The 25381-nt window shown below is 39.7% G+C and overlaps 2 protein-coding genes across 3 annotated transcripts in view; both read right to left on the bottom strand.

The window, feature by feature from the left end:
• Positions 1-9586, bottom strand: part of LOC130186198 (nucleus accumbens-associated protein 2) — a 32017-nt gene extending 22431 nt beyond the window's left edge. The window contains exon 1 of the mRNA XM_056403030.1: positions 7839-9586. The gene's annotated coding sequence lies outside the window, so the exon portion shown is untranslated. The remainder of the gene's footprint in view (positions 1-7838) is intronic.
• A 1227-nt stretch (positions 9587-10813) lies between these two features.
• Positions 10814-25159, bottom strand: LOC130186199 (transmembrane protein 250). Of its 2 annotated transcripts, none has more exons than XM_056403034.1 (2): positions 25028-25159; positions 10814-12130 (listed from the first exon to the last, which is right to left on the bottom strand). In XM_056403034.1, exon 2 carries the CDS (start codon positions 11931-11933, stop codon positions 11514-11516), a length of 420 nt encoding a protein of 139 aa, XP_056259009.1. In that variant the 5' UTR covers positions 11934-12130; positions 25028-25159; the 3' UTR covers positions 10814-11513. The 2 variants fall into 2 exon arrangements, with proteins under 2 accessions (XP_056259009.1, XP_056259008.1); XM_056403033.1 differs by lacking the exon at positions 25028-25159 and adding an exon at positions 12434-12672.
• Positions 25160-25381: the final 222 nt, after the last annotated feature.

Below are 25381 nucleotides of genomic sequence, written 5' to 3'. Positions count from 1 at the left end.
ACCCACAAACACACACACACACACACACACACACACACACTTCACTGTGACCTATGAATCTTCTAGTCAGCAACAGACTAAGCCAGCACACATGTGCTCAAATAACATGTCACCTTGGATAACCTCATCACACTGGTAAAATACTGAAAAGGGCTCTTGCTGACCTACGTGAACAGAGCTTGTTTATCTCTGACTCAAGTCAGAATTGAGTAAACAACATGGAAATTGACAGCACCCTCGCATAGCAGAAAAAAATTCCACTGAGTTTTCATAGATATTCATATGTATAGCTGTGGGTTGGTCAGTTGAGGATGAGTAAATTATAATTTCAAAAAGATGTGGGAGTTCCACAAAATGAACACACTCAAAAGTACAAGAAAGGAGTTATTGCATGAGGATATCATAGTTCTAAAACTGTTTTTTGATTTAATCATATTGATCTGATTTGATAGATTTATTTTACTACTTTGAAGTGTCTTTAAAGGTAATTTAGAATCAATAACAGGGCTATATGCAAAGGGGCTGATAATATGGAGCTATGTGGCCATTGCTGGTTTATAGTATTATTTATTTTATTTGTTTATTATTCTATACAGAGTAATAGAAAGTAATTACTCTATGTGGAATATAGTTTTTATGATTTGCTTGTTTAGAAATTATTGTAACAGTAATTAAGCAAAAACAGTTTGACATTTTGGGAAACCGTTTGCATTTTTGCTGAAGATTAGCTGAGAAGATTGATACCACTCTAGCACATTTATACAGTAAACATAAAGCTACTGCCAGAAGCTGGTTAGCTTAGCATAAAGACTAGATACAGGGAGAAATAGCAGAGCTAGCTTGGCTTTGTCGGAGGGTTGAAAAAAAACCCACCTACAAGAAAGCTCACGCATTAAAACATAAAACTTATTTGTTTAAACCATACCAAAAAAAGGTCTCATATTGACGAATAGTAGTTTTATGGGGGTTTTGCAGGTGCTGTGATTTCTTGTCGTCAAAATGAGGTTGCCAGGCAACTAGCAGTTTTTTTTGAATGAATGAAGCAACTAAGATATAACATGTTAATTCTTGAGCTTTAGCGCTGTGGGTAGGTGCATTTTTTTAACCTTTGAACAGAGCCATGCTAGCTGTTTTCCTCTGTTTCTTGCCTTTAAGCTAAGCTAAGCTAACTGGTTGCTGGCTGTATCTTTATTTTGAACACATAGATATCGACATTCTCATCTATCTAAGTAAAAAAGTGAATTATATAATTCAGTGTCAAACTATTTCTTTATTATTTAGAAAAAAATGCACAAAAGCAGAGCACATCAAGACATTATAGAATTAATTGTTGCCATCAGAATAACCACAAAACTAATTAAATGAAATTTCTAGTAATGAAACATATTACAAAACACTAAATTTAAAGTCAAAGTGGCTTTAACCTGCTGCAGTGAACACAGTTGTAATGAAAGCATCAGGTAGCTAATGCTATGATTTAGCAGTAATTGCTAACGTATGTTAGCTGTGGAAATGGGGGGGGGGGGGCTTGAGTAGTGAAAACGACCCGCCTCAGATTCCTGTCTTTTTCCACTGGCCCCTACCAGCATTCTGCCAGGCTGTTGGGACATGAGGAGCACATACAGGACAAGTCATTGCCACAGAGAAGGGGTCAGCCTATTTGCTTTCCCAACTTATTACCCTCTGTAGTAATTAGAAAGCTTTGTTTACTGGCAGGAGTCTTGAGAGAGGCTTGAAGTTTGCAGCAATTTAATTATGTACAGCACACGGCAAAAGAGCATGGAAAATTGAGGTGGGCTGCAAGGATAAATGCCATCCACAGTGCTCTCTCTCACTCTCTCTCTCTCTCTCCCTCTGTGTGTCTACTTCTGTGTGAGTGTGTGTGTGTGTGTTTATCTGCATGATTCTGTGGGGTTTATTTATGTGTTTGTGTGTGTAAGTGTGTGTATGTTTGTGCATGTCTGTGTGCGTCATCCCCCGAATTATAGGTTTGACTTTCACAGTAAGTCTAATGTCCCCTCACTGAAAATCTAAATCTGGGAAAATTGTTCTAAACCTATTCAAGCTACTGTCTTCACTTACAATGAAGCCTTTGCAAAGATATGTGGAGTTACAAAGTTGATTTAAGCAAGAGATATTTAGGTGAATGCCTGTGACCTTATGATTATAAGCCCTGACATACTGTGGATTAAATATACAGAGGGAGTTCAAGCAAGGTTCCCAGAACTGGAAATCAAGTGCCAGATAATACTAACAATGATTATACAAGTATGAACAACTTTGAGATATTTTCAGCTTTTCAGACTTGCTCGTCATGCATGTTACATTAACAAGTGAAAAGAGCACTCCATAAGGCTACATAACCTTCATGAATTTTTTAATATGCTGATGGCACAAATACCGCCAAATGAAGCAAAATAGCTTTGACTATGTAGTATCATTAAGTGCAAAATCTAATTTTCCATCCTGTTTGAGAATGCGATCTCATGACTATATCAGAAACACATCCCCGTCATACTTCTCAGCAGTCTGCTACGTGCTCCTATTCATGCTGAAAATACTTGGAACAATCAAATGTGCACATGCTCCCTTTCTTTTCTTTTTTCTACTCAAGCACAAATGCACAGACATGTGCAATCACACACTCACACGCACGCACGCACACACACACAATCACACAGGCACGACATTCATGCCATGTGATCTTGCTAGGCATTATGCCAACGGCCAAACATGTCACTTACCAGAAATCTCTGAGACAGAGCAAGAGAGTGAGACAGAGACAGAGAGAGAGAGAGAAAGAGAGGGAGAGACAGAGAGGGAGGGAGGGAGGGAGGGAGAGAGAGAGAGAGAGAGAGAGAGAGAGAGAGGGAGGGAGGGGGAGAGAGAGAGTGAGATTCTGCACATTTGTCAGTTTGTGAGAGCTCCTTGTCAAGTGTAAGTACAGTACATAGACTGGGAACATGAAATGTAGCTGCTACAGTTATCTGCAATGTACTGTGCTGTGGGGGCAGTCAATTCTGAGAAAAAAAGGGACACGTGATCTTTGAGATCTAATGTGGAATTGTTCTGAGGAACATGCCATGTTTACTGTTCATTGTCTAAATTCTTGGAAGGCTTCCTGAAAAGCATGTAGCGAGCCAAAGCAGTCCAAATCAGTTACATTTCAGGATTCCTAATGGCTTTTGCTGATCCTCTCTCTCTCTCTCTCTCTCTCTCTCTCTCTCTCTCATTTGCTCCCTCATTATTTTTCCACGTTTCTATATTTTAGCATATTCATAGATGGACTGTACATGTGTGTTTGTGCATAAACTGTACTTTCTGGGATCAGAAAATAAGGTCCACAGCTACATTATCATCTTCGTGTGTATTTCAAACCACTGAGGGAATAAGAAATAATTTTGCAAAAGTAAACACATACTTCCACACACAGGCTACAATATGTTCTATCTTATCCTCAAATCCATTTTCCTCGAGTGAGGCTGAAAGTAGGAGGGACTAACTAAAGCTGGTAGTGAATTCCAAGAAAGAAATTGTGCCACATTGTATATTCAATGAGTAGCAAATTTGAGGAACTGCCCAACCCTGTTTTGTGGCTTTGGCAATCTTTTTTTTTTTACACCTCAAAACACACATACGCATGTAGCTTGGCTGCAAAACAATAGTTTCATGACAGATAAAGCAACATGACAAATCTTCATGCCAACTTTATGAATGATATCTAACACAGATACTGTATATCTCCTTTAGGATCGGACATCTCTTTTTTGATTTCCGCTCTGCCGTTACCAAACATTTTTACTGGTATGAAATGTTAGGCTACCAGGTAACTACTGTACATTAGTTAGCAGACAACCCAGTGGAACATTGGCCAGTTGGACGTAATTTAGTTTATCTAAGTAAATTTATCATTCAGCAGTGCTTCCAAATTCACTCATTTGGCGGTCTATCTGATTTGATGTGACTCCCAACTTAATTTTGGCTTTGATGAGGAAATATGTGGACATGGCAAGGTCAACAGGGCCTCCAACATTGTTGACTATTCATCAGCATTTCATGAGTTGAGAATTTATAACCCTATAAAACCCGTACATGGAGCTGAGAGGATATTCTTCCTCGGCTTGTAACTGAGTAATGTTTGTATCTTTTTAAACCGTTTGCCTGGTGTACTACTCTCCTATTGACAGACTTATAAAGTTTGGGCTGTTCCGCCACAAAAGAGAAACAAGTTATCTTACTTTCCTATCAGTCCCCCGGGTAAATTAAACAGGGCATGTTGGCCAAAGACAAGCAATCCAATATAGACCTGGAGATAGTTAAGTTGTAATTTGCAAACAGATTTTTCAATTGTTGCCACTTTAAAGGAAAAAAAACTGTTTTAACACCTACACAGTGAATTACTATATGCTGGAGTACGGACCAATATTTGAATTAGCTTCAAACAAAAATATATTGCTTAGATTTTTTAACACCTGTGACATTGTGTGATTTCTCCCTGGATATCTGTGCTGGATATCTCCGGCTTAACATTCGGCAGAAAGACATTTCTTCACAGTTATCCTTAACTGTTCGAATGTCAGTTCCATGAAAAGCAACCAACAAGCCTGAACACACCAGTGGCGGCATTTTTTTTTTTTTAATCCAGCAGGGTTTAACTAGAACAGGCTCAGCGTTACGTAGAAAATACAAGAGCAATGCATGAGAGCATGATGTATGACTGGTGCCCTGTATCGCATACCATCAGCAGTGACTCATCCACTGTCTCAGGAAAGGAAAATCATACACACATAAACACACTCTTCACACAAGTATACACACATACAGAGAAAAGTGCACCAAGCATGAGGACATGCGCGCGCACACACACACACATGCATGCACGCACGCACACACAAGCACACACACACATACACAGCAAATGAAGCAGCACTAGGGACAAATGCATCCTCCAGGTTTTAAATGTCGTACTTTGGATCAATAAATGTGTTTTAACGAAGCAGGGGAGTCAAGAAAATCTCTAGTTGCGATGATTTTCAGTATCAGTAGCATGCTGTTTTAATCTTCCCCTGAGTGTGTCATAGTAAAATACAGTAAGGATTAAGACTGATGCTTTGTCCTCAAATATTTGCTGTCAAAGAAAAAACTGTGGAAATCACCTTTAGGCAGTTTTCTCCAACTGCTGATGCTGATGTGCCTGTGATGGTAAATGCTGCCTTATCAAAGCTCTAGAGAAGTTTTACACAGGTTGTAATCAGATAACGGGTGTGGCGATATATCTATATCGACAATTACCGAGATATTTACGAAAATGCAACATTGATATTGCGTTAATAATACACATAAAAAACATCATGATGGCAGATGTTAAGCCTTGTGGATCTTTTGTTTATCGGTTTATTCAGTTGTCCTTTCACTTTCCATTAAGTTGAATTGTTCTTTTTGTGCGCTTTTGTACAGCTATAGTTACAGACTCCCTCTACACCTCCCTACTTGAGTAGAATTCATTTACCGAAAAAAGAAAACAAAGTTAAAGATGAAGTTGACTGATAGATTATCATTATTGTTTTGTTTTTTTCAAATTTTCTATAGATATCGTGATAATATCGTTTTTGTGAATTTGTGACAGCCCTAAGGCGGACTATGTATGTAAGTACAAATGTTTTTTTCTTTTACAGTGTAACTGTGTGTTGACACAACATCAATCCTAGTTCATTTTTGGGTCTAGCAAGAGATGAGACACGACCTTCATTGAAGCACGAGTCTCGCAGTTTTACTCCTCACCCTTTTCTGTCAGGATCCGCATCAGTTATATTTCAAACAGCGTTGCCTTCCTTCTCCTTGACACTCCCCACTTGCAGACAGCCCCGGGCCCCCTTGTGGAATGCTGTATAGTGTGAGGCCTATGGAGGAAGGGCATCCCGGGACACACAGCGAGAGTACACACACACACACGCACACACACACACATTCACACACACACACCCCCACCCATACACAAATACGCACACATATGCTAACACACTCACAGACACACGCAAACACGCACACACAGACAAATACAGCTGTTGAGAGCCATCACAACCCTTTGGCAGACGTCCAAGTCAAAGACGAGTGGTGTTGGAAGGCCTCCGTTTAGAAAGAAAAAAAAAAAAAAGTCCCACATTTTCCATGTATGTTGTGTTAAACACTGAAGATAGAAACTTGGCAGAACAAACTCACATTACCCCGAAATGATTTCCCCGTATTGGGAGTAGGCCTATCATAAACTACCTTGCTGTCTTCGCGTTGTCGTAGGTAAGTACACCTATAGATACATACTGATTCAGCTATATAAAAAAAAGACAAGCACAACACACCTCATTATCGCCCATGATATTTTTACGTAAGAGAAGTAGAAACAGATGGGCACTAAAACACTCCAAAACTCTGAAGTGGAATTCATTACTGTAAAATTGTGAGGAGCATGTTTTTAAACAAGCTGTGAACTTCACACTACACTACTTTAATGATTCATATGAATCTATAAAGCAGGCTTTAAGGTGCAATCCAACCTGTGTGACACCTGTCAGGGACCAGGATGCCAGCGATACTGTAGAGTTAAACACCACGTAAAAGAGATAAGATACAGCCCATAACGAACCTGCAAGTATGTGGGGTTTTTCTCTTTCACAGTCATCTTGAGATCAAACACATGACATTCGACCGTGGACTAGAGACAACAAGAATGAGAGCAGGGTGACAAGAGAGACAGAATGTGTGCGAGAGGGAAGGAGAGTGACAGGAAATGAAGCAAATTGCCACATGCTACATGTGGGCCAGCCACATAATACACCTATGTACACACAAGAGAAGGAGGGGGGGGGGGGGGGGGGGGGGAGGGAGGGGGGTTACTGTATGTATAGTCAGATGACTCCTACAGGGTTCAACTAAGGTAAACAGAGCCTCAACTGACACAATAGCAGTCAACTGTAAAATGTGTAAAGGAAACTTGTTTTTCAACTTAAATTAAAATTATTTTTAATCCTGTGATTTCCCTTTGGTAAAATATTAACATTGGATTTAAGTGTCTTGATTCATTTTGCTTCACAGTCCTCACAGCCCAAAGATTTTATAGCCTATATCATGTACAGACAGCTTAGTCTCTTGTATTAAGTAGAGATTTTAAACACAAAAAAAAAACATTTAAAGATGCAACAGTGCTGACAGTGAGGATTTGAGAAGCCAGCTGTATTAGATCATATAAGAATACTACAATTTTGAAATAATGCCCCAGAAACATCAACCTCCCGACTATTCCTTGTAGCAATCGTGCAACCTATAGCAATACAATGGATGCATTATGGGTGGAGATTTTTTGTTTTGACTTCATCGTGACGCAAGACCGACAATATCATGCCACTTTCTCCACTCATGGCTACAGTTGAAACTCATGACAATACTATTTCCTGTGGTTTTTTAAAGTGTTGCCCAACATTACTGTAGAACTACATTTTGTTGGGGAGGGTAAAAGAAAAACTACAAATATCATATGTCTGATTGAATTCTTTCAGTGGCGTGCGGTAGGCTGCACTTCTACGGGAATTGCCATGCTCCACGTAAAATCCTCACATTTCGCGATATTACTTCATGAAAGTTTTAAGAGTCTAACTTAGTTGAGCTGTTAGTGTATCAGAATTAACTCTCGTGGTGTGTTGTCAGCATAGTGCCGCTGTGTGCAGCTGCCTATTGTGCCTTTAAAGAGGGAGAAGCGAGGGAATAATGCATGGTAAAAAACCTATGCGTCATACAAATCAGACACTGCAAACATCAAGCCAAGACAGAGGGGGGAATATATTTACCCGATATGTCGCTAATCCATAAACTGCGGCTGTCAGCTGGCGCAGATGTGGCAGGCTTTCTCTTCGGATAACCTATAAAGTTTGCGAGGTGTTTAAAAAAAAAAAAGGGAAAAAAAAGAAAGAAAAGCAGGCCCCGGTTTCCCCCTCGTCCGTTGGCTCTCTCTATCACTCCAGTCCTATCTTGGCCGCTCGTCCCCCATCTCTCTATCCCACTCTCTCTTTCTCTCTCTGCCCGCTTCTGTCCCTTTACAGGAAGTGAACGCCGCTCACATGAACAGTATACGGACTGCAAGGCAGCCTGACATCATGCACCGTTCGGTATAGAGTTCTTTTTAAAGACACAGACATTTTGCTGGGACCTGGCAGGTTACTGTAGGTGCACTGTCCTACTGTAGTCTACGCGGCAAATGGACTGTCAACAGTGTGTGGTAATATCGTGCGCCTTTACGGACACATGAACTCGGTGCACTCTGCGGGCTTAAAGGTATAGACTACTCCAGTGTGGGTAGCCTACATAACTAAACCCAGTGGGCGAATTACCCTGCGACAAACACTGTGTGTGATGTCTTACTTGAAAAGGCAACATATCGGGGCGTATTTTGGGCTACAAGGAGGACAGAGGTGCCTGGTTGTGTTCCTAAAGAAAATGTACATGCGTGGTTACCTCACGTGTCCGTATGTGATGACAGCTCAGGCTACATGATGCGCATGTGTGCTGTTCTGCTAAATTATAAGCGCCAACTGCTGGCGGCGTGACCTCAAGTCAACTTTTCTTTACTGCAGACATGCAATATTACTGCAGGGCTTGCAAACTTCATGGTGGCAGAATATCTTTCTGCTAACTCACTCCACAGGACGCGATATATAAAACCATTTTTCATATTATCCTATATACATTTGTACACTTACTGTATAGTTTATGATTGGCCTTATCAAGGTAACCTGTGATAGTTTGGGGGTTTGCTTGACTTGATTTTTTTGTGGACTTTGATTTTGCCTTTTTATTGCCTTTTTCACTTGCATTTTAATGTTTTAAAGGTTTCTGTCTTTTTTCCTTTTCTCATGACCCTTTAAAACCAAAGTTAAGCTCTTGTTGAAGTCTGAGCTGTTCAAGCAGGTAAAATATTTTTTACTCACTTGTTAATTTTATTATCTTTTAGAGGCCCACATAGTTAAAACAAAAACAAAAAAAAACAAAAAACAACACACCTAGCACTTAACAAGTAAAAAGAAAATGCAAGAGAAATTCCAACTCCTTAATCATCCTTGACCCCTCATATTTAACCTCTTAACATTAATGAGGTTGGGAATCACTGTTTTAAGCGGTCCTTCACACATGATTATCTAATTATCTGTTTTACAAGTAAGATCTTATTCCGAACAAGCAACTAGTGAGGAACCCCATCAGAAAAAGTGTATTTGCTTACAATTATACTGGAAATACTGTATTATTTACCATTACAAAGAACTTTAATGTATTTAGTCACTTGCAGCCTCCACCTTTTATAAGTTTAACTGCATAGGCCACATCCTATTTTGCTGTACTGTTCTTATTATAACATCTGACATTGCTGTTTATCTCTTCTCTCATTACTTTTCATTTGTAACTTCTTGTGTTTCTTCTGACCTCTCAGTGTGTGAAAGTCCTTTTGTGAGATACCCAGTTTCATTAAAGGATCAATACTTACTTGTTCCATGATGAGACTTAACTCGGTACACTAAGTCCTGTGATATTTCTATATAGGCTTTCATTGGGTTGATGATTTAATAGTATACAGTATGCTTATTGTGCCTCTTGCTATTTTAAAAAGTGTATGGTAGCACTGTAATATTCCTGTAGGGACTATCATGTGTCTGTGGTATTCAAGAGTGAGTTTATAATGATCTTATTGTACTTAGGCATATGCCACTAGTACAGTTATATCCTCAATAATGTTTGCAATGAAATTAAAGAGTTTTTCATTATAGTTCATTCTTCAACTAAAAGCTGTAACTGTAGCCTAATAAAATGGCAGTTGATTTTGTTAGCTTCAATACTCTGTGGTCTAGTAAGAATATAGCTGGTCAAAACTTCACTTTCATCGATCTGTAACAATGGGATGAATGAGGTTCACAAAAATAACAAAAAAAAAAAAAGGAAAAAAAAATCTTGCAAGTCATTCAGACTTAACAAACAACTTCAGTTTTTGAACCAAAAAGAAGAAATGAAAAATGAGTAGGCAATGACTTACTCATCAAGCTCACCTACAGTACAGCTCTATGCCAAACACCACAAGACAACTCATGTTCTCTACTTCTCCTCTGGCGTAACTGGGCTGTCAGATCGGCCCGGGCTCGGAGTACGAGGCATATGATGTGTTGATCCTCAGAACAAAAGCTTATTGTTGCCCCCTGATTATCCATTTACAGCCTGAGGCCATACCAGTCTCAAGCATGTCTTAGTCAGGCCACCAGCCACTGTGTCGAAAGTTCATATCTAAAGATGGCCTTCTGGTAATTTCCAGCCTCTTTTGCTTTGCTCTCCTGTGCTTGTGACAGATAAACATTGAAATCTAAGCTGATGCTTGCACATTACATAAAATATCATGTTAAATATGAACATTTATACAAGTTTAAGTATTAAAATGCTTCAACATGTTGTGCCCTCATTAGTTCCTGTAAGCATACTTCACGCTATGTGAAAATGAGGCTATATAAGGTGATTGGGACACAGCCATTTCCATTGTTATGCTTGGCAGAAACAGCGGGATCTAGATGTGGTTGGTGTTTGTGTGCTGGGGGAAGCTAAACAGAGAAGTCTGTCAGATCAGCTCTGAAACCATGTGAAGAGCGACTGATGGAACACTTGACCCAAAGCCGTTCTCAATTTGAACTGTCACACACTCTTATGACACAGCTCGAGGCATGCCATCATGGGTGTTAGACAACACAGTAAACACATTCACTTGACCATGCAGTTTAAAGCACAAAAAACATTTCATCAACAGAAAATTTATTAAATAACTTTACAAAAAAGTTTATGTTTGTCACTTGTCTTTCCTCTGTTCTGCCCCAGCCATTCAACAAAACGACATTATACACACTGCTGTTGACAACTTCACTTGTTATGGTCACTTCATCCACCATACGTTAATGTATATTAGCTTCATCTCTGTGGTATATGTATATTTACATGATATTGTGTTTACACACAACATCATCTGTAATTTCAACCCGGGAATCATTGTACACTTTTGCTTTTAGGGCCCAACTAGTGTTATGGCACTCGACTGCCTTGCATCACACAGCCTGGATGCACATCAGTCATATATTAAGTCACTTTTCCGTGCAACATTGACTCTGACATTCACATTTTTCTTAATAGTAAATAAAAGTTTTTCTAGTCAAGATGCCCTGAAAACAGTTTACAAATGGCATGAAAATACAGTAGAAATGTAGTACGATAGAAATGTCATAGATCTGATTCTTATTGGATTCTATCATTTCTGAAACTAAACCAATAAGGTTTTATGAGTTGATGTCAAAAGGGTCATTTTGACTAGAGCTGAGTGATACACAGCAGTCCTGCAGGACATGTTAAAGGTGTGTGTTGTCCCATAAAACCACACAATGCTGAAGTTACAGTGTGAAGCATCCACATCGTACACTACATTTCCCACGTTGCACACATCGCAGCTACATGTCCACAAACACCATAAAGCACCAGCCAAGCCCCCCCACCAGAAACATGGTGATTTGCATGCTGTAGATGATCAGGTCATTGACCACCCCAAAGTCCAGGCGCCGGTGCCCTAACAAAAGCAGAATGACAGACAGCTTGTACTGCAGCCTCAGGAGCACGCGCACGCTGACGTACTGCAGGAAGAAGAGAGCAGAGAGCGCCACCCAGAGCAGAGAGGTCAGCAGACTGCAGCCAAAGTACAGGAGGAAACGGAGGAAGCTGTACATGCAGCGTGAGCGCAAGTAGAGGTCAAAGTTATTGTACTTGGTGCGCACTAGCTTGGAAGCGTGTGTCGACCCACAGGCCGAGTGCATGCAGGTGGTGTGGGGGCCATGGAAGCTGCGCACCCGCCGTGGGATGGGGATCACAGGCATGGGTGGGCTACAGGAGCCCAGCACAGTGAACAGGAGTCCCAGTAACCGGTGGAGTCCTCTGTGAGAGCAGCTTCCAGGGAGGCAGTTAGCTTCATTTGGTTGTGGAGCTAAGATTGGCTCTCATAGGAGCACAGGGATGAGATGTGGCAGCTGGTAGTGCCGTCAGCAAGGTTTTCCCCTTCAAATGCAACAAGGTTCTGTGAAGAAATCACATTTGTTACTTTATGTTTTTGCCCACACATTGTCAAAATGTACATGCACACAGTGATGCAAACCTATCACAAGAAATACAGGCCTGTGCATACTTCATCTTCTCCAGCTGCAAACAATAGATACATTTCAAGTGATGGGTTTAAACCCATGTCTGAGCATAAAGCCACTGATTATGTTTGCATGACTTCATCATAGCTAGCACACAGTCTCCGATCCAAAAAAGGATCTTTATCATCCAAATTCTGGTCTGGAAATAAGTGATCGTGCAGAACCAATGGTAATCTTACATGCAACACTACGACGCCTTCCTCCTCTATAAAAAAAGACGACTGGTGTTTGATGCTCAGACGGCTGGTGCATTGTATCACATTATAAACAGTTGGCTGTAACATAAACACACAGGATTTGTTTTCCTTTTTTTTTCTCCCCGCGATGAGCTGTTTTATGCCAGCGGAGATGAGCCAGCGACGGCGAGCCGGTGCTTCTACGTCCTGTCGCAAAATATACGAGTCACCCTGCAGTGACGACAGCTGCCGAGTTAAAGGGGAAGTGCTACTCCAGACAGGATGCTCGCGTTGCATTCCAGCTTTAAATAAACTACATTAAGTGCATAAATTCTGTTAGAGTTGCGCGGATTGCACATAAGTTCCTTCAATGACCACACAGTCAGCAAACATTACGAGGTAGGGATTGCTTGCACTGTAGCCCGCACTGCGTGTGTACGTGTGTGTTACGTTTGTGTAACCACAATACAATACATTGGAACAACAACTTGAGTGATTCCCTCTACAGCTGGACTAATTGTAGGGGGAATGTAAGATAATGACGCAACCTTACAAAATGACATGATGCTGTCCTCCCTATGTGCAATATGTTCAGAGGATATTCCTTGTGGTTTGTGGGGCATTTGACCACTTTTATACAAGTTAGGAAGATTAGAACTTAAGATATTATGGGAAAACATTTCCAGCTTAGCAGCTTTTATAAATTACAAATGTGAGGAAATGTGTATCACATTATTATGGTTTTAAGCCCTTGACCAGGCTACTTGGTTTCAAGATTTCAAAAATTTTGCTTAAATTACTACTAAATGTAGAAGAAGTAAAGTAAAAGTTTGAAAAAAATATATTATTCATCAAGATTTTAACACAAAAACTCAGCTCGTCAGCTGGATAAGGATGACAAAACAGCCCTAAAACTGTCAACACAGTTTGAGTGAAATATTACTAAATCCTGATTGGTGCATAGAAATAAGGGACATCACCCACCATTTTCCCACCTGGGTCCCACCCACTAAAACTGCCTGAGAAAGGCTCAGTTGGCACAAAACATACAGAAAGTTCTTCATGTGAAATAACCGAATCAAACTTTGGCAAAGTGTGCATGTAAAATCTCACTGTTCACAGTCAGATGCTGATTGGAAAATGGGTTTTCAGGGTCTATAATAGGTGCTTCTAACATAACATGATCTACAACATGTAGGGTACTGAGAGGGTTGGGTAACTTTCTCCCTTTATTGCCACAAACTTATGTCATACCTGTATCTGCCAAGGTAATTCAGAGTCCTCAAACTTGTGACCTGTCTGCACTGTACCTGCTGTAGTTTTGTAAAAAAAAAAAAACACATTGCAAAGAGCATCTGTGCATTTGTATTCATGTGTCTGTAAAGCTCACAAGGGTTGCACAGTGTGTCCACATGCACGTCCTCAGTGTAGGGGACCACATAAATGTGCTCTACCCTCTTGCTCAGTATATCAAGTAACCTTCATTGGGCAGATTAATGGTTTGGCTGAATGATTACATCTCAGCTATCTGTCAGCAAGCCAGATGGCAGCAGGTGGCCATAAATTATAATAAATACAGGCCTTTTTTTAAAAAAAAAAAAAAAAAAGAGAAAGAGAGAGAGTTTATTACAGTTGTTAATAGTGTGCTGGATCACTTTCCTACAAATTTAAAGGTGTAATATGTAAAATTAGAAAAACAAACCTTATAATATTTAATCAAACATACATAAAGCTGTCACTAAGGCTGAATATATTCATCCACGTACTTTGCTTTCACATCATGACAGAGTTTAGTAATGAAATCCATAGCATAATAATTTGAGTGGCAGCCAAAATCTGAAGTCAGCAAACTAAAATGGCTGTATTTATGTATTGTCCACAAGAGAGCGCTCACTGTTGCTGAATGTCTTCAAAGTGCTTTACATCATAAGTGTGTAGTGAGTTGTAATGGTTCAGCCCACGATTTAAGTAAACTTCTTTTAATACTTAAAAAAATGACATAAGTTCACCCTTAAAACAACCTTATCAACATAGCCTAATGTTCTTGAAATTGCCCAACAGGGTTCCATAAAGACCTAGGATGAACTCTATTTGTGTAGGAGATGCCTTTATGTTGAATTCTGGTTAACAAATAACCATAAATCATCTATTTTCATTCAAAGCAAAATTGTAAGTGAACTCAGTGAACATCAAAGCAATGATAAAAATCAAATTATTGGTCAGAGTCAACTGACTTCAGCCTTTAAATCCACTCAACAGCAGCCAGATATTCAGTGTGTTATTATAGGCTACATTATTATTGTGTTTTCTGTTTACCCAAATTGCCTCTTTTTCAGAGGTATTTTCTCTAATGCTGAGGGTCAAGCCAGTGCATGTGTTGAATTCGCTGGAAGAGCTGCTTTCAGCATTCTCTTTCATCATCACTTTCTCATGCAGTCTTATTTCTTCTGTATAAACTTGATCTTTGGCTTGTCAGTGCCAAACTGTTACACACAACAACAAAACAACCTTTAACCTAGTCTTGCCTCAGAAAAGGGGACGTCTTCACTTTAAATATTAATAGGTGAATGTTAGATCAGGGTATTTGTTGTTATAGGAAACAATTAACATTAATTTCTCTCCTGAATGAAGCCTCACCAACTGTATGTTATTCACTTTAAGGTACAAGCTGAAAATCCATCCCTTTGTTATTCCACCCAATTATTATTATTATTTTTAAACAATAATTTAGCAGCACACAACTATTTTCTATGTAAAGATAAAGTGCAGTAATGATGTCCTGTGCAGAGAATGCGGTCACACCCCCTCTGTGTGTATTGTAATCTGAGTTTCTCTTCTTTGTTTTGGTATCTGCTCTGGCAGCATGTGCATGTTAGTGCATGTGAGTCTCACCTGATAAGCAGTTAGCCCTCAGTTTATAAAGACACAGGGACTGCCGACAGGTGAGATGACACCATGCAGTAGCCTACCTAAGAAACATTCAGGTGAAAGGAATATGACAGAATTTCCTCCACTGATGGAACCACTTTTCGGCTAAAAAGGCCTAAAACAAAGAAAGAGATAAGACCAGAGTGAAGGAGGACTGGCCATGGGGTCTACCAGTGTTGTGTGGCAGTCTCCCCTGTCAATATGTATTCCCCTAACCACCTAATGGGGGCGCTACACAAAGCACAGTTGAAATGGGAGAGAAACACAATCTGATGTGGGAACCAACTTCAACACAACACCTGCCCAAATCCCAGGCGGCTCATGGATCATGGAAACATCAAAAAGTTTTTAAAAGTTTTTACCGGCTTCATTAGTATTTTACTGGCTCCATCCAGTTTTTGGGCCGGTCCCATCCAAGTCCAAGGCTAAATTTCTTGCCCAGTCCGACCGTGGAGCCAATACTGGTCTGGCTTTACCGAGATGGAGAACTCTATCAGCTGTGAGAGGGCTGCAGCTCGGGCCTGGCTTTTCTTCTCCTCGATGTGTAAGTAACTTTATGGCTACATAATGTTACAAGTCTGTTTTCATTAGTGTCCGGTTACAGAAGGCATGATAAGCTAACTCGTGAAACCAATATTATGAACGTGTTCGGCTAATGTTGCTATTGCTAGCTGACCGACTGCCAGCGTTGCTGTGGAGAATGTCAAGGCAAAGCTAGCGTGGGCTAATGGTTGTAGCTAGGGTTTTTTTGTTGGCTCTCGTATACACAGGGTAACTTAATTCAGTTGTGCCTCTTGTTGTGTGTTTAGTAGCCACTTTTAGTGAGCTTCATGACACCTTGCTGACTGAGAACGTGAGGGGAGGTGGTGGCGGAACGCAGGCCGGAAGTGTGGCTGACGAACCATTTGTTTTGGTCGCAGCTGCTGGTGGTGTAGTGCGATATCTAGTGGCAGTGACGATCATTTACATAACCATTAACATTGTCTCTATTCTATTGTGCACCACACAATATTCACCTTTTGTCATACAAATCAGTTCTTCTTGTGCCTGTAAACCTCTGTATGGGTTTAAAAGAATGATTTTTGAGACTGAGTGGGTGCTGAAAACTGTAAGGCTTACTCAAATACCATGAAGTCAAAAAACTTTTGGAACTGGATTCTAAGGTTACAAAATACTTCCCTGTGCTGTAAATCAATGAGTCATCACACCCATTTTGTCAGCAACTTGGTTCAGACTCTTGCATTCAGCTGGAGGAGCTTCTTTATCATTGCTGTTAATAGGATTTTTAGTTTTTTGGAACCAGAAACTGCTGCACAGGTTCTTGTACTTCTTGTCCCAGCTGAGTTGATTCCGTTTAGCGAGAAACTTTCCTGCCTATCTAACTCCCTTGAGATGTGTACTTATAATGGGTTGCACTATTTTCTGGTTTGAAGATTAATGGTGGTCATTTAGGAAACAGAATGCCTCAAGGGTTATCCTTGCTTGTCATGAAGTGAAGAACCAAATTCCTTTCTCAGGTATAAATAATGTTGGCACAGCAGGAAAGGACACATGGAGATCAAGGATAAAGGACAAGGTATCAAAAGATCTCCATGCAAGTTTACATTTATGTCAGCCAAGTGAGAGACCTGATTACTGGATTTCTTTCATGAGTAATTCAAATGAAACTTAAAAAATTAAATAGATACTTGCAAGAAAAGGGGTTAGACCAAAATAATTAATTTGGTTACACATTTCTGTGAAATTTTTGTCAAAATTGACTAGGACACTTCTTCAACCCGCTGTTATTCAACGCAGATCAGCTGTTTCTTTTTAATTAGTCTTAATCACATGTGTTGACCTATTTCCAAGGCTCACTGATCAAACAGAACAAAGTTTGAATTTAGTGGTGATGCCAATTGTGTTTCATAATGACAGAGCTGATCTAATCTGCTCACATGGAACTCAGGCCTACAATAGAAGTTTATTAAGATTTATCTTTATACATGTTAATCATACAGTGCCAAAGTGGAATGGAATGCATTTGCACATAGCCAGTTTTTTCTTGTTTGTATTTTATAAAACATTTGATTGCATTTTCATTTATTCTTGAAAAACAGTTGGATGAAATGTTTCTTGTTGGATTTTGGTCTAGGAAAGCCACACAAGAGAAAGAACGTTTTGATTTTCCACCACTGGAGGGCGCTGTTTATTCATGTTTCACTGTGTCTACCAATGCTTTAAAATCCAGTGAGGAACAGTAGACTCAAGGGCATGGCACCAGGCTATCTCTCTTCTTTCCTACATAGGCCTCTTTGAACAAAATCCAGCTCCTGCATTATTGCATTCTTTGATAAATGGACATATACAGCTCCATTACAGCTGCAAATGGCACTAAATGGTGCCAAGTTTAGATGTCGCCTTTCCCCTACATCTGGTTAATAACTGCATCCAAGCTGAGGAAGCTCCTCTGTCTCGTACCATTACTAAGAAAAACGATGTCAGTAAAGTGGAAGCTAGTGATTTAGGCGTCCAAGTGCCCTTGTAAAGGATATATACTGGTTCTAATCATGCATTATGGCTATATTATTGACTCATATTTTTCTCTTCCAAAACATGAAGACCTTTAGAGTATTGCCTCATCTCCCCGAAGGTGGAGGTTGGCCAGGGAAAGTATTAGTAGTAAGTATATTCTGTGTTGGTTTCAAGTTTCTTTCCAAGTTTCAAAGTAACTGAAGAATGGCACTTTTAAAATGTCATTGCCAAGGCTATTTCTTCAGTCACTGACAAACTGCAGAAGGACAAATAGACTCTGTATTTGTAGAGTTGTGGAGTGGCAATTGCAATCCACAGCTAAAGCTTCACTTCCCGCCCCCCAAAACCTTTGCCAATACATTGCCATCATGACCCAAAGAGTGTCTAGAGTAAGCAAGATTAAAGGGGCAACATGTCAAAATCCTCTTTGACTCCTTCAAATACACTGGGCTAAATCAATTAATTCATTAACTAAGTAGAGGTCACAGCCAATAGTTGAGCTAAGACAAATTAAATCAATTATTCGGGCTAATAAGATGAGGGAGACTTTAATTAGTGAAAGTTTAATCAAAGCCATGTTTGTGCTGTGCTGCGTTATAAAGCTGCTCAATGGTTCTCCTACAGAAAGATTCATTAGGCCTGTCAGACAAAACTTTAGCCACATATATGAAAATATATGTGTACCTGCTTTCATGTATTAGTATCATTTCAATAATAGGATCTTCTGCACACTTTTTGTTCCTCAGGAATGTAGTGCATGCTGTTTCCAGTTTGTCAGTCTGAGCGTGTTTTTCTATTGAGGAAATAATTCATATACAACTTTTTTTTTTTTCTTTTAATAAGTTAAATAAATAAAATTAAAAGATGACAAAAGGGCCTAACACTGATCCACTTCCAAGACAGTTAGGTGTGTAGAGGATGCCAAGCCTCAGTGAGCAAATTAAGTACCCAATTACACTAATTAAAATAAAACATGATGCAAGCAGTCGGGTCAGACAGTGGCTTCCAAGTTTCTTTGCTATATAAAGTTGAATTATGAAGGAAATAGCCCCAAGCCCGTTCATACACTTTCAGTCCTCTTCAGTGGTTTTTCTTACGGATTCATCATCTCTTGCGCATGTGTTCCTGTTAAATGCGTGAGACTGTGCGTGTGTTTCATAATCCTGTCAAGCCATCTGTTGTCATTAAAACCTGCTTCTGTTGCGGCAAAGGTCCCAAGTATTCATCTGGTCATGTGCTACTTTAAACTATCGTATCGCAAAGTTTTGGAGATTGTTTTACACGACTGTCACGGTTTTGAACAGCTTTGTGAAACATCCTGAAAAGGCACGTTCACATGTGTCAGTAGTGGTTTCTGTATTACTTTGAGAGGAATTAACCTTTGGTAAAAATGCTACAGTTGTAGAATATGGTCATGTTTTCCATGATTTATATTTCAATAATGCAAAATTAATTTTTGTCTGAAAAATTTTCCTAAAGAATACAAATGGTTGAATAAAACACAGAACAGTTCTGATGCAGGCCTGTCTTGTCTGTCTTTCCTGTCCCCAGGCCCATGTGGCTGGATTGGGCCTGGCTAGTGTTAATCCTTGGCATAAGGGGGCTAGGCTGGATTATTGACTGATGTGGAAACATCTGTAAGGGCAGATGAGATGGTTGTGAAGCTTGGACCTAGGAATGGAAGACGGGGTGTTTGGGGTGGACTGTGACCTGGGGAGTGCATTGAGACACCAGCAGAAGTGAGGCCGCTGTCAGAGGTACGGTATAACTGGAAACCAAGAGGGATAGTGAAAGTCAAAATATGACATCTGGTTTCTTAAATTGAAACAATTGCACTGGCACAAAAAGCATGATTAAATGCAGACTTTGTGCGCTCACATACCCAAACACACTCACTAAGGTTTTAGAGTGTCTGAATTAGGGAATTAAAGTAAAAAGGTATTCCATGACAAAATATTTTTACTCAGGATAGTTAGTCTTTTTTTTTTTTTTTACTTCACTTTACTGCCAGTTTGCCAGTGCACACAGCTGTTTAAAAATCTGTGTACGTTTCTTGTCTTCCTCTTCATCATGAGCCTGCAACCAGATCAAGGCCTCGGTTTTGCATATTTTGCATATAGACTTATTTCTATCTGGTAGTGATGCACAGCGCCATTAATATGCAGGGATGATTTAGAGGGCAGGGGAGACTGGGGGATTAGGCCTGTTCAGTCCTCACTGGGGGGAGTTTGAGGAAAGGAGGAGGTTTACATCAACAAGCCCTGATTTACTTTGGTGAACAGATGGTGGAGAAATTGCTCTGTTTGGAAAAGATGTGCAATTTATTTCAGTTGATATTGTGGAGAGAGAGAGAGAGGCATAGAGAGAGAATAGATTGCTGCAAAAAAAAGGGTGCTGGTAGAATGAAATGAACTCACTGTACAATGAAAAACAGGTTAAACTCGAGGCTTTTCTGAATGACTATAAAAGACGAGTTCAGTACAAGCACATGCCATTTTGTTTTTGAGTAAACTCTCTCAACTCTTTCATTACTTTTATGGTTTGTCTTTTACTGTCCTTGGCTAAAGCTTATGCAGTTCTTTAAAACTGAACTGTGGTAATATAGTAAGTAAGTAATTTCAGGTCAGGCAAACCTAATGCTTTCTGCAGCGTGTGTCAATACCTTTCACCACCAAAGAGCTGCAGGTCTTTTAGCTGTGAAGCCTGTGGACCTGGATTACTCACCAGCTGCTACATCCTTCACATTTATTTCCTAATGTTTTTGTGTTTTGTTTGTTGGCAGAACAGTTTCAAATTGAAAAAAAAAACAAGACAAGTAAACTGGTTAGATGAAGTGGTGCAGGTAAATTTTAACCTCAAACATCCACATGATGAAGATATGCTGCACTTTTCCTGATTTTCCTGTGACATTACGATCATACTAATACATGCTTGGTGCTGGGCCCATGTAACATGATGTGATCAAGTTTGATCTCAGCTTTACACAGAGCAGATAACTACTATGAGAGGTCCACCCAGGGCTGCAAACTTGTCACCTTCTGGGGATATTCTACATTTTGGATGAAAAACATGACACCTGTGTAGCTCATTTAGAACTGCAGAGTTGCAAAGAGAGGGTAGGCCCTTTTGTTTTCTGTGGTTACAACTTAAAATGATGCAACCACCAAAAACCAAAAATTTTTTTTATTACCAAACTGCCTTTTCCAGTAAGTGAGCTAATACTAACTTAAGCACATTGGTTACTGTATTTTGACTACTACTTCTGCCTATGGCATGTTCAGTGTGTGCTATGGGTGTCATTCTTTTAGGTGTCAACATGCCATCCTCAAGTATAGCAGGAGAGAAGGAGCTGAGCAAGAAAATGTGGCATGGCATGGTTAAGAAGTGACAATGAGCACTTATAATCTTGGTACAGGCCACCTATGGGAATTTGGTGTCAGAGCTGTCACTTTTTTTTAAGTCTCACACTCCTGATGTATACCCCCTTGTCAATTAAGGATCCATACACTACCATTACATCAAATAAGTGGAAACATGATATAGTTACCACATACTGGATCAGATCAATACAGCCCCTGCTGCCATATCCCATCTACATACTCACACACACACTCCAAGAATTTTACTATATAATTGATTTGTGGCGATCCAGACTGCAGAAACATATCGATCCATGTGACATAGTCTAGATGGAATATGGTGATTCTGCGTTTCTATGATTAATATGAAAAAATGACCCGAGATGTATTTTTTGCACATTTTACACTAGAATGGCAATTGTCAAAAAGTTAGTCATGATTCCAAAACAGGTTTAGGCTAACAGTCCTTTTGTGTTATTGCATCATAAAGTGCACTGATCTAAGGTCTGTTGATTTTAACAAGCATGCAGGGAGAGAAAGGTCAATGCTAACAAGAGCCCCCCCCAGTGAAGGGTGTGCCGATACAGGCAGTTAAAATTGAGATGGGTTAGAAACCCAGGGTGTGAGATAGGACTGGATGTCAGTTTGTGTTTATATGTGTGTGTGTGTGTGTGTGTTTGTTTGTGTGTGTGTGTGTGTGTGTGTGTGTGTGTGTGTGTGTGTGTGCGTGTGTGGACACACAAATAAGCGGTGCAAGTGAAGGGATACTAGTGAGCTAAAGCTTGAGCCACTAGCCACCATTAGCCTGATTGGCCTGAGAGGTCAGCAGGGGTCAATTGATGGGTCAATCACATTGTCGATTTGATGACCCAACCACATTGGTTTGGCAAATAGAGGGCCGGACGCTGGACACACTCGCTCCCTCCCTTCGTTTGAGTTATTGTGCACGCCAAGGCTACGTTACATTAACACAGAAAAATCTATCCGATCACTTATGCTGATTTACGTTTGGATTGCACTGCCCCGTCAACCCTCTTGACCAGCTCAAGAGAACATTTTTAATGCGAGAAGATTTATGCTGCAAATTACTTCACAGTAAAATATGAGTGCATGAGATCTGACATCAGAATGGTATGTTTGTGTTGAATCTTTCAAACCAGCCAGACTCAGTAAATGCATATAAAAATAACAAATAAAGAAATCTGATATTTTAGTGGACTCATGGGAGGATTGGATCTCACTGTACGTCGCTATTGTCAATAAAGTCTTTTCTCTCTTGTATCAATTACAGCCTTCAATTTAAAAAAAACAGCAAGACCTACATGTGAGTTGAACCAAATCGTGGCCTAGATAGAAAACACAAGATAAACGCATCAGTTTTCGAAGCCTGTCTCCTAATCTGTAGCAAAGTGCCAGGAGATCTGCGTATCTTTATCGGTGCCCCATTAATGATACAGCAAGTACAAAAGTACCCCAGCTCAGATACCACTCTTCCTTTAACCTGCCAAATCCAGATCCGTCTGAGTCACTAGAAAGAAATACCTCCACATGCTGCTCCGAGTGACATGATGTCAGGGGTTAAAAGGTTAAGGGTCAGAAAAGCAGGTGACCTCACCTCATTGCATCATTGCCACCAACACAGTAAAAGAAAAAAGGATTTAAAAAAAAAGGGGGGGGGACTATAAACTAGTTTACCCACATTCCTTTCCTTTTTGTCTATCATTTTTCTTATTTTTTTTGCATGCATAGAGAACCAAAAGATAAACTGAGACTTCTAGGTTCTGTTCCAGAAGTGAGAAAACCTGATTCAAAATCACATTGATATGTTTGATATAGCCTAACAAATGGCTAAAATTGCATTATTGGAGCCTTATTCATCAGTATGAACAGGTCAAGATAAGGATGTTAGATTTTTAAAAACAATCTAATGGAGTCAGCAATTTCTAGGCTATAGGCCTTTTTCACAGAATATGTTTTGACATGTCACAGTAGGAAAACCACAGGTGTAAATAATCAAATTAATTACTGGGGCCACAGCCATCGTTAATGTTATCAGGAACACCTGGGCCTTTCCTTCTGTGATGAGAAAAATTTGTCTGCTGTGAAAAAGGCCTATTGTGGGTAAAACTTTGACAGAGAGGTGGGCTTGTCAAATAATTGCAGCGAATGCAGAAATGTGACAGACAGCAGAATAGAGAGGGCCGAATGCTATACACATATTTACACAGCAGAAGTGACGGTGGATATCATGGATATGGAAGTGCTGCAGTGCTGTTAAAATGTATGTGGTAATGTATGTTTTTGCAAGATAAAAAAATAATTATTGTTTAATTTTGTTAAATATGCATCAAAACTGTTTTTTTTGTTTGTTTTTTTTAGCCACTTGGGTCAGAAAGTTGTAAAAACAAGACTGAAATTTATTATCACTTTTTAAAGTTAATATGACTAGCATGTTAGCAAACAGATGCCTATTTATGCTTCTAGCAGATAACATGCAACATTGACATTTGTTTGGAGTCGTGTTTGTGTCAACCTGATTAATGTAAGTCCAATATTCACTGTCCTGGTCTCTCAGCTCCTGAGGGAAATGTGGCTGTTTAGCTGTTAAAGATGGGCACTCTACTATGCTATGTTGCTAACTTTGTCTGTGTAGTGTTTGGTGCTGAGCAGTGACTGTACAGTGGGTTTATCAGAGCTTTTTGCTGGAAACAACACTGATGAAAACAGTGAAAATGAAAACCAAAACAGCATGTCGTGGGTTATAAAACTAAACCAATGAGTTAAAAGATGCTAAAACTAAGGAGTGGAGTCTATGTGAAATGGCTATAGTGTTAATATAACATGGGTTTAATATCAAAATATTGATTGTACCAGCTTTGATATCACAAAGACTACCCCAGAAGTGTTCAATGAGAGATTATTGCAAAAATGAAACAGCTGTTTCAGCTGTTGCTTTTCTGCTCCACCTGGAAGCGAAGGCTTACTTTCTGCATAGCCATCTACACCTTTCTCCTACATTTTCCTTGTCCATATTTTGCTGCAGATGTCAGTAGAGCATTTAAGTGTGTGAGTGATTGTTCTAGTACTTCATATTTCTTCGCTAATTTACAGGAGATTACCAGTGTCAGTTAGTGTTTATGGGATTCCCAAAACCCACTTAACAATCTGCCCCTTATTGGGAAACAGATACTGTATTTGTAAGTATTTTTCTAATTTGCATTTTTGTCATTGTTGCTATTTCACATTAAAATATTTTACTTAAAGGGGAAGCGAAAAACAAAGGCACTTTTACATCTAAACCCTCAGACGTAAAATGGATCAATGAGTGCTGCAAATGGAACAAAAATCAGGGTAGGGATATCAGTCTTCCAGGCTGCCTCTTTTTTTTTTTTTTTTTTTTTTTTTTTTTTTTATATACAATAGCTGTGTTCAGCAGCGCTGCAGATCAGGTGTCCACCTTCACACACGGTGACCCCAGGTTTGCAGGTTTGCGGTTACCTCAAACTCCTCCAATATTAAACACAGACGTAAACTGCAACTGGTCTCCCTTTACACAGGGGACACACGCAGAGACACAGATGCAGGTACGCACACAAGCATTTGCCTTTAGATGTGCACAATTGCTTTGTTTGGTTGTGTTGTGTGCATGAATGTATATGCGTGTGACCTAAGGATAATGGAAAGTCTCACAATGAAATATTTTTAAAAAAAGAACATAGCCTGTAGGGTATAAAAAGTCACATCACCAGAAGAAACAGGAGGAAATGGGTAACATCAAACTTTGCAGTCCTCTTACCTTAGAAGTGAAATGGTCCTGGCCACCTGTCATTCCCTGCAGACGGTCAGCTGTCTCCTGCTCCTGTGGGCCACCCTGGCCGTAGCTATGGCTTTAATCACATGTACAGTAGCTTGATACTTATGTTCATTCTCTCTTAATTTCTCTTATACAGTAAATGCGTAGTATGTGTTGTTCATTTCCTAATAACTTGTTAATGCTTAGTGGTGTTGAAAATACGACTTTGTAAATTTTGTCACGTATCCTCCGACTGAAATATTCTACACTCGCCCCTTAAATTCATAAAATAAATAAATGCATAAATAGCTATTTTGTTATTTTATATTCCTTGTAAAATCAAACTCCAAAAGATGA

Source organism: Seriola aureovittata, chromosome 18 (genome assembly GCF_021018895.1).
Source record: "Seriola aureovittata isolate HTS-2021-v1 ecotype China chromosome 18, ASM2101889v1, whole genome shotgun sequence".
NCBI classification, from domain to species: Eukaryota; Metazoa; Chordata; class Actinopteri; order Carangiformes; family Carangidae; genus Seriola; species Seriola aureovittata.
This window is presented reverse-complemented; position numbering and strand designations above follow the sequence as displayed.

Bases quoted from the DNA above. Each gene is read 5' to 3' on its own strand.
- LOC130186199 (XM_056403034.1), bottom strand. From the start codon at position 11,933: ATGCCTGTGATCCCCATCCCACGGCGGGTGCGCAGCTTCCATGGCCCC.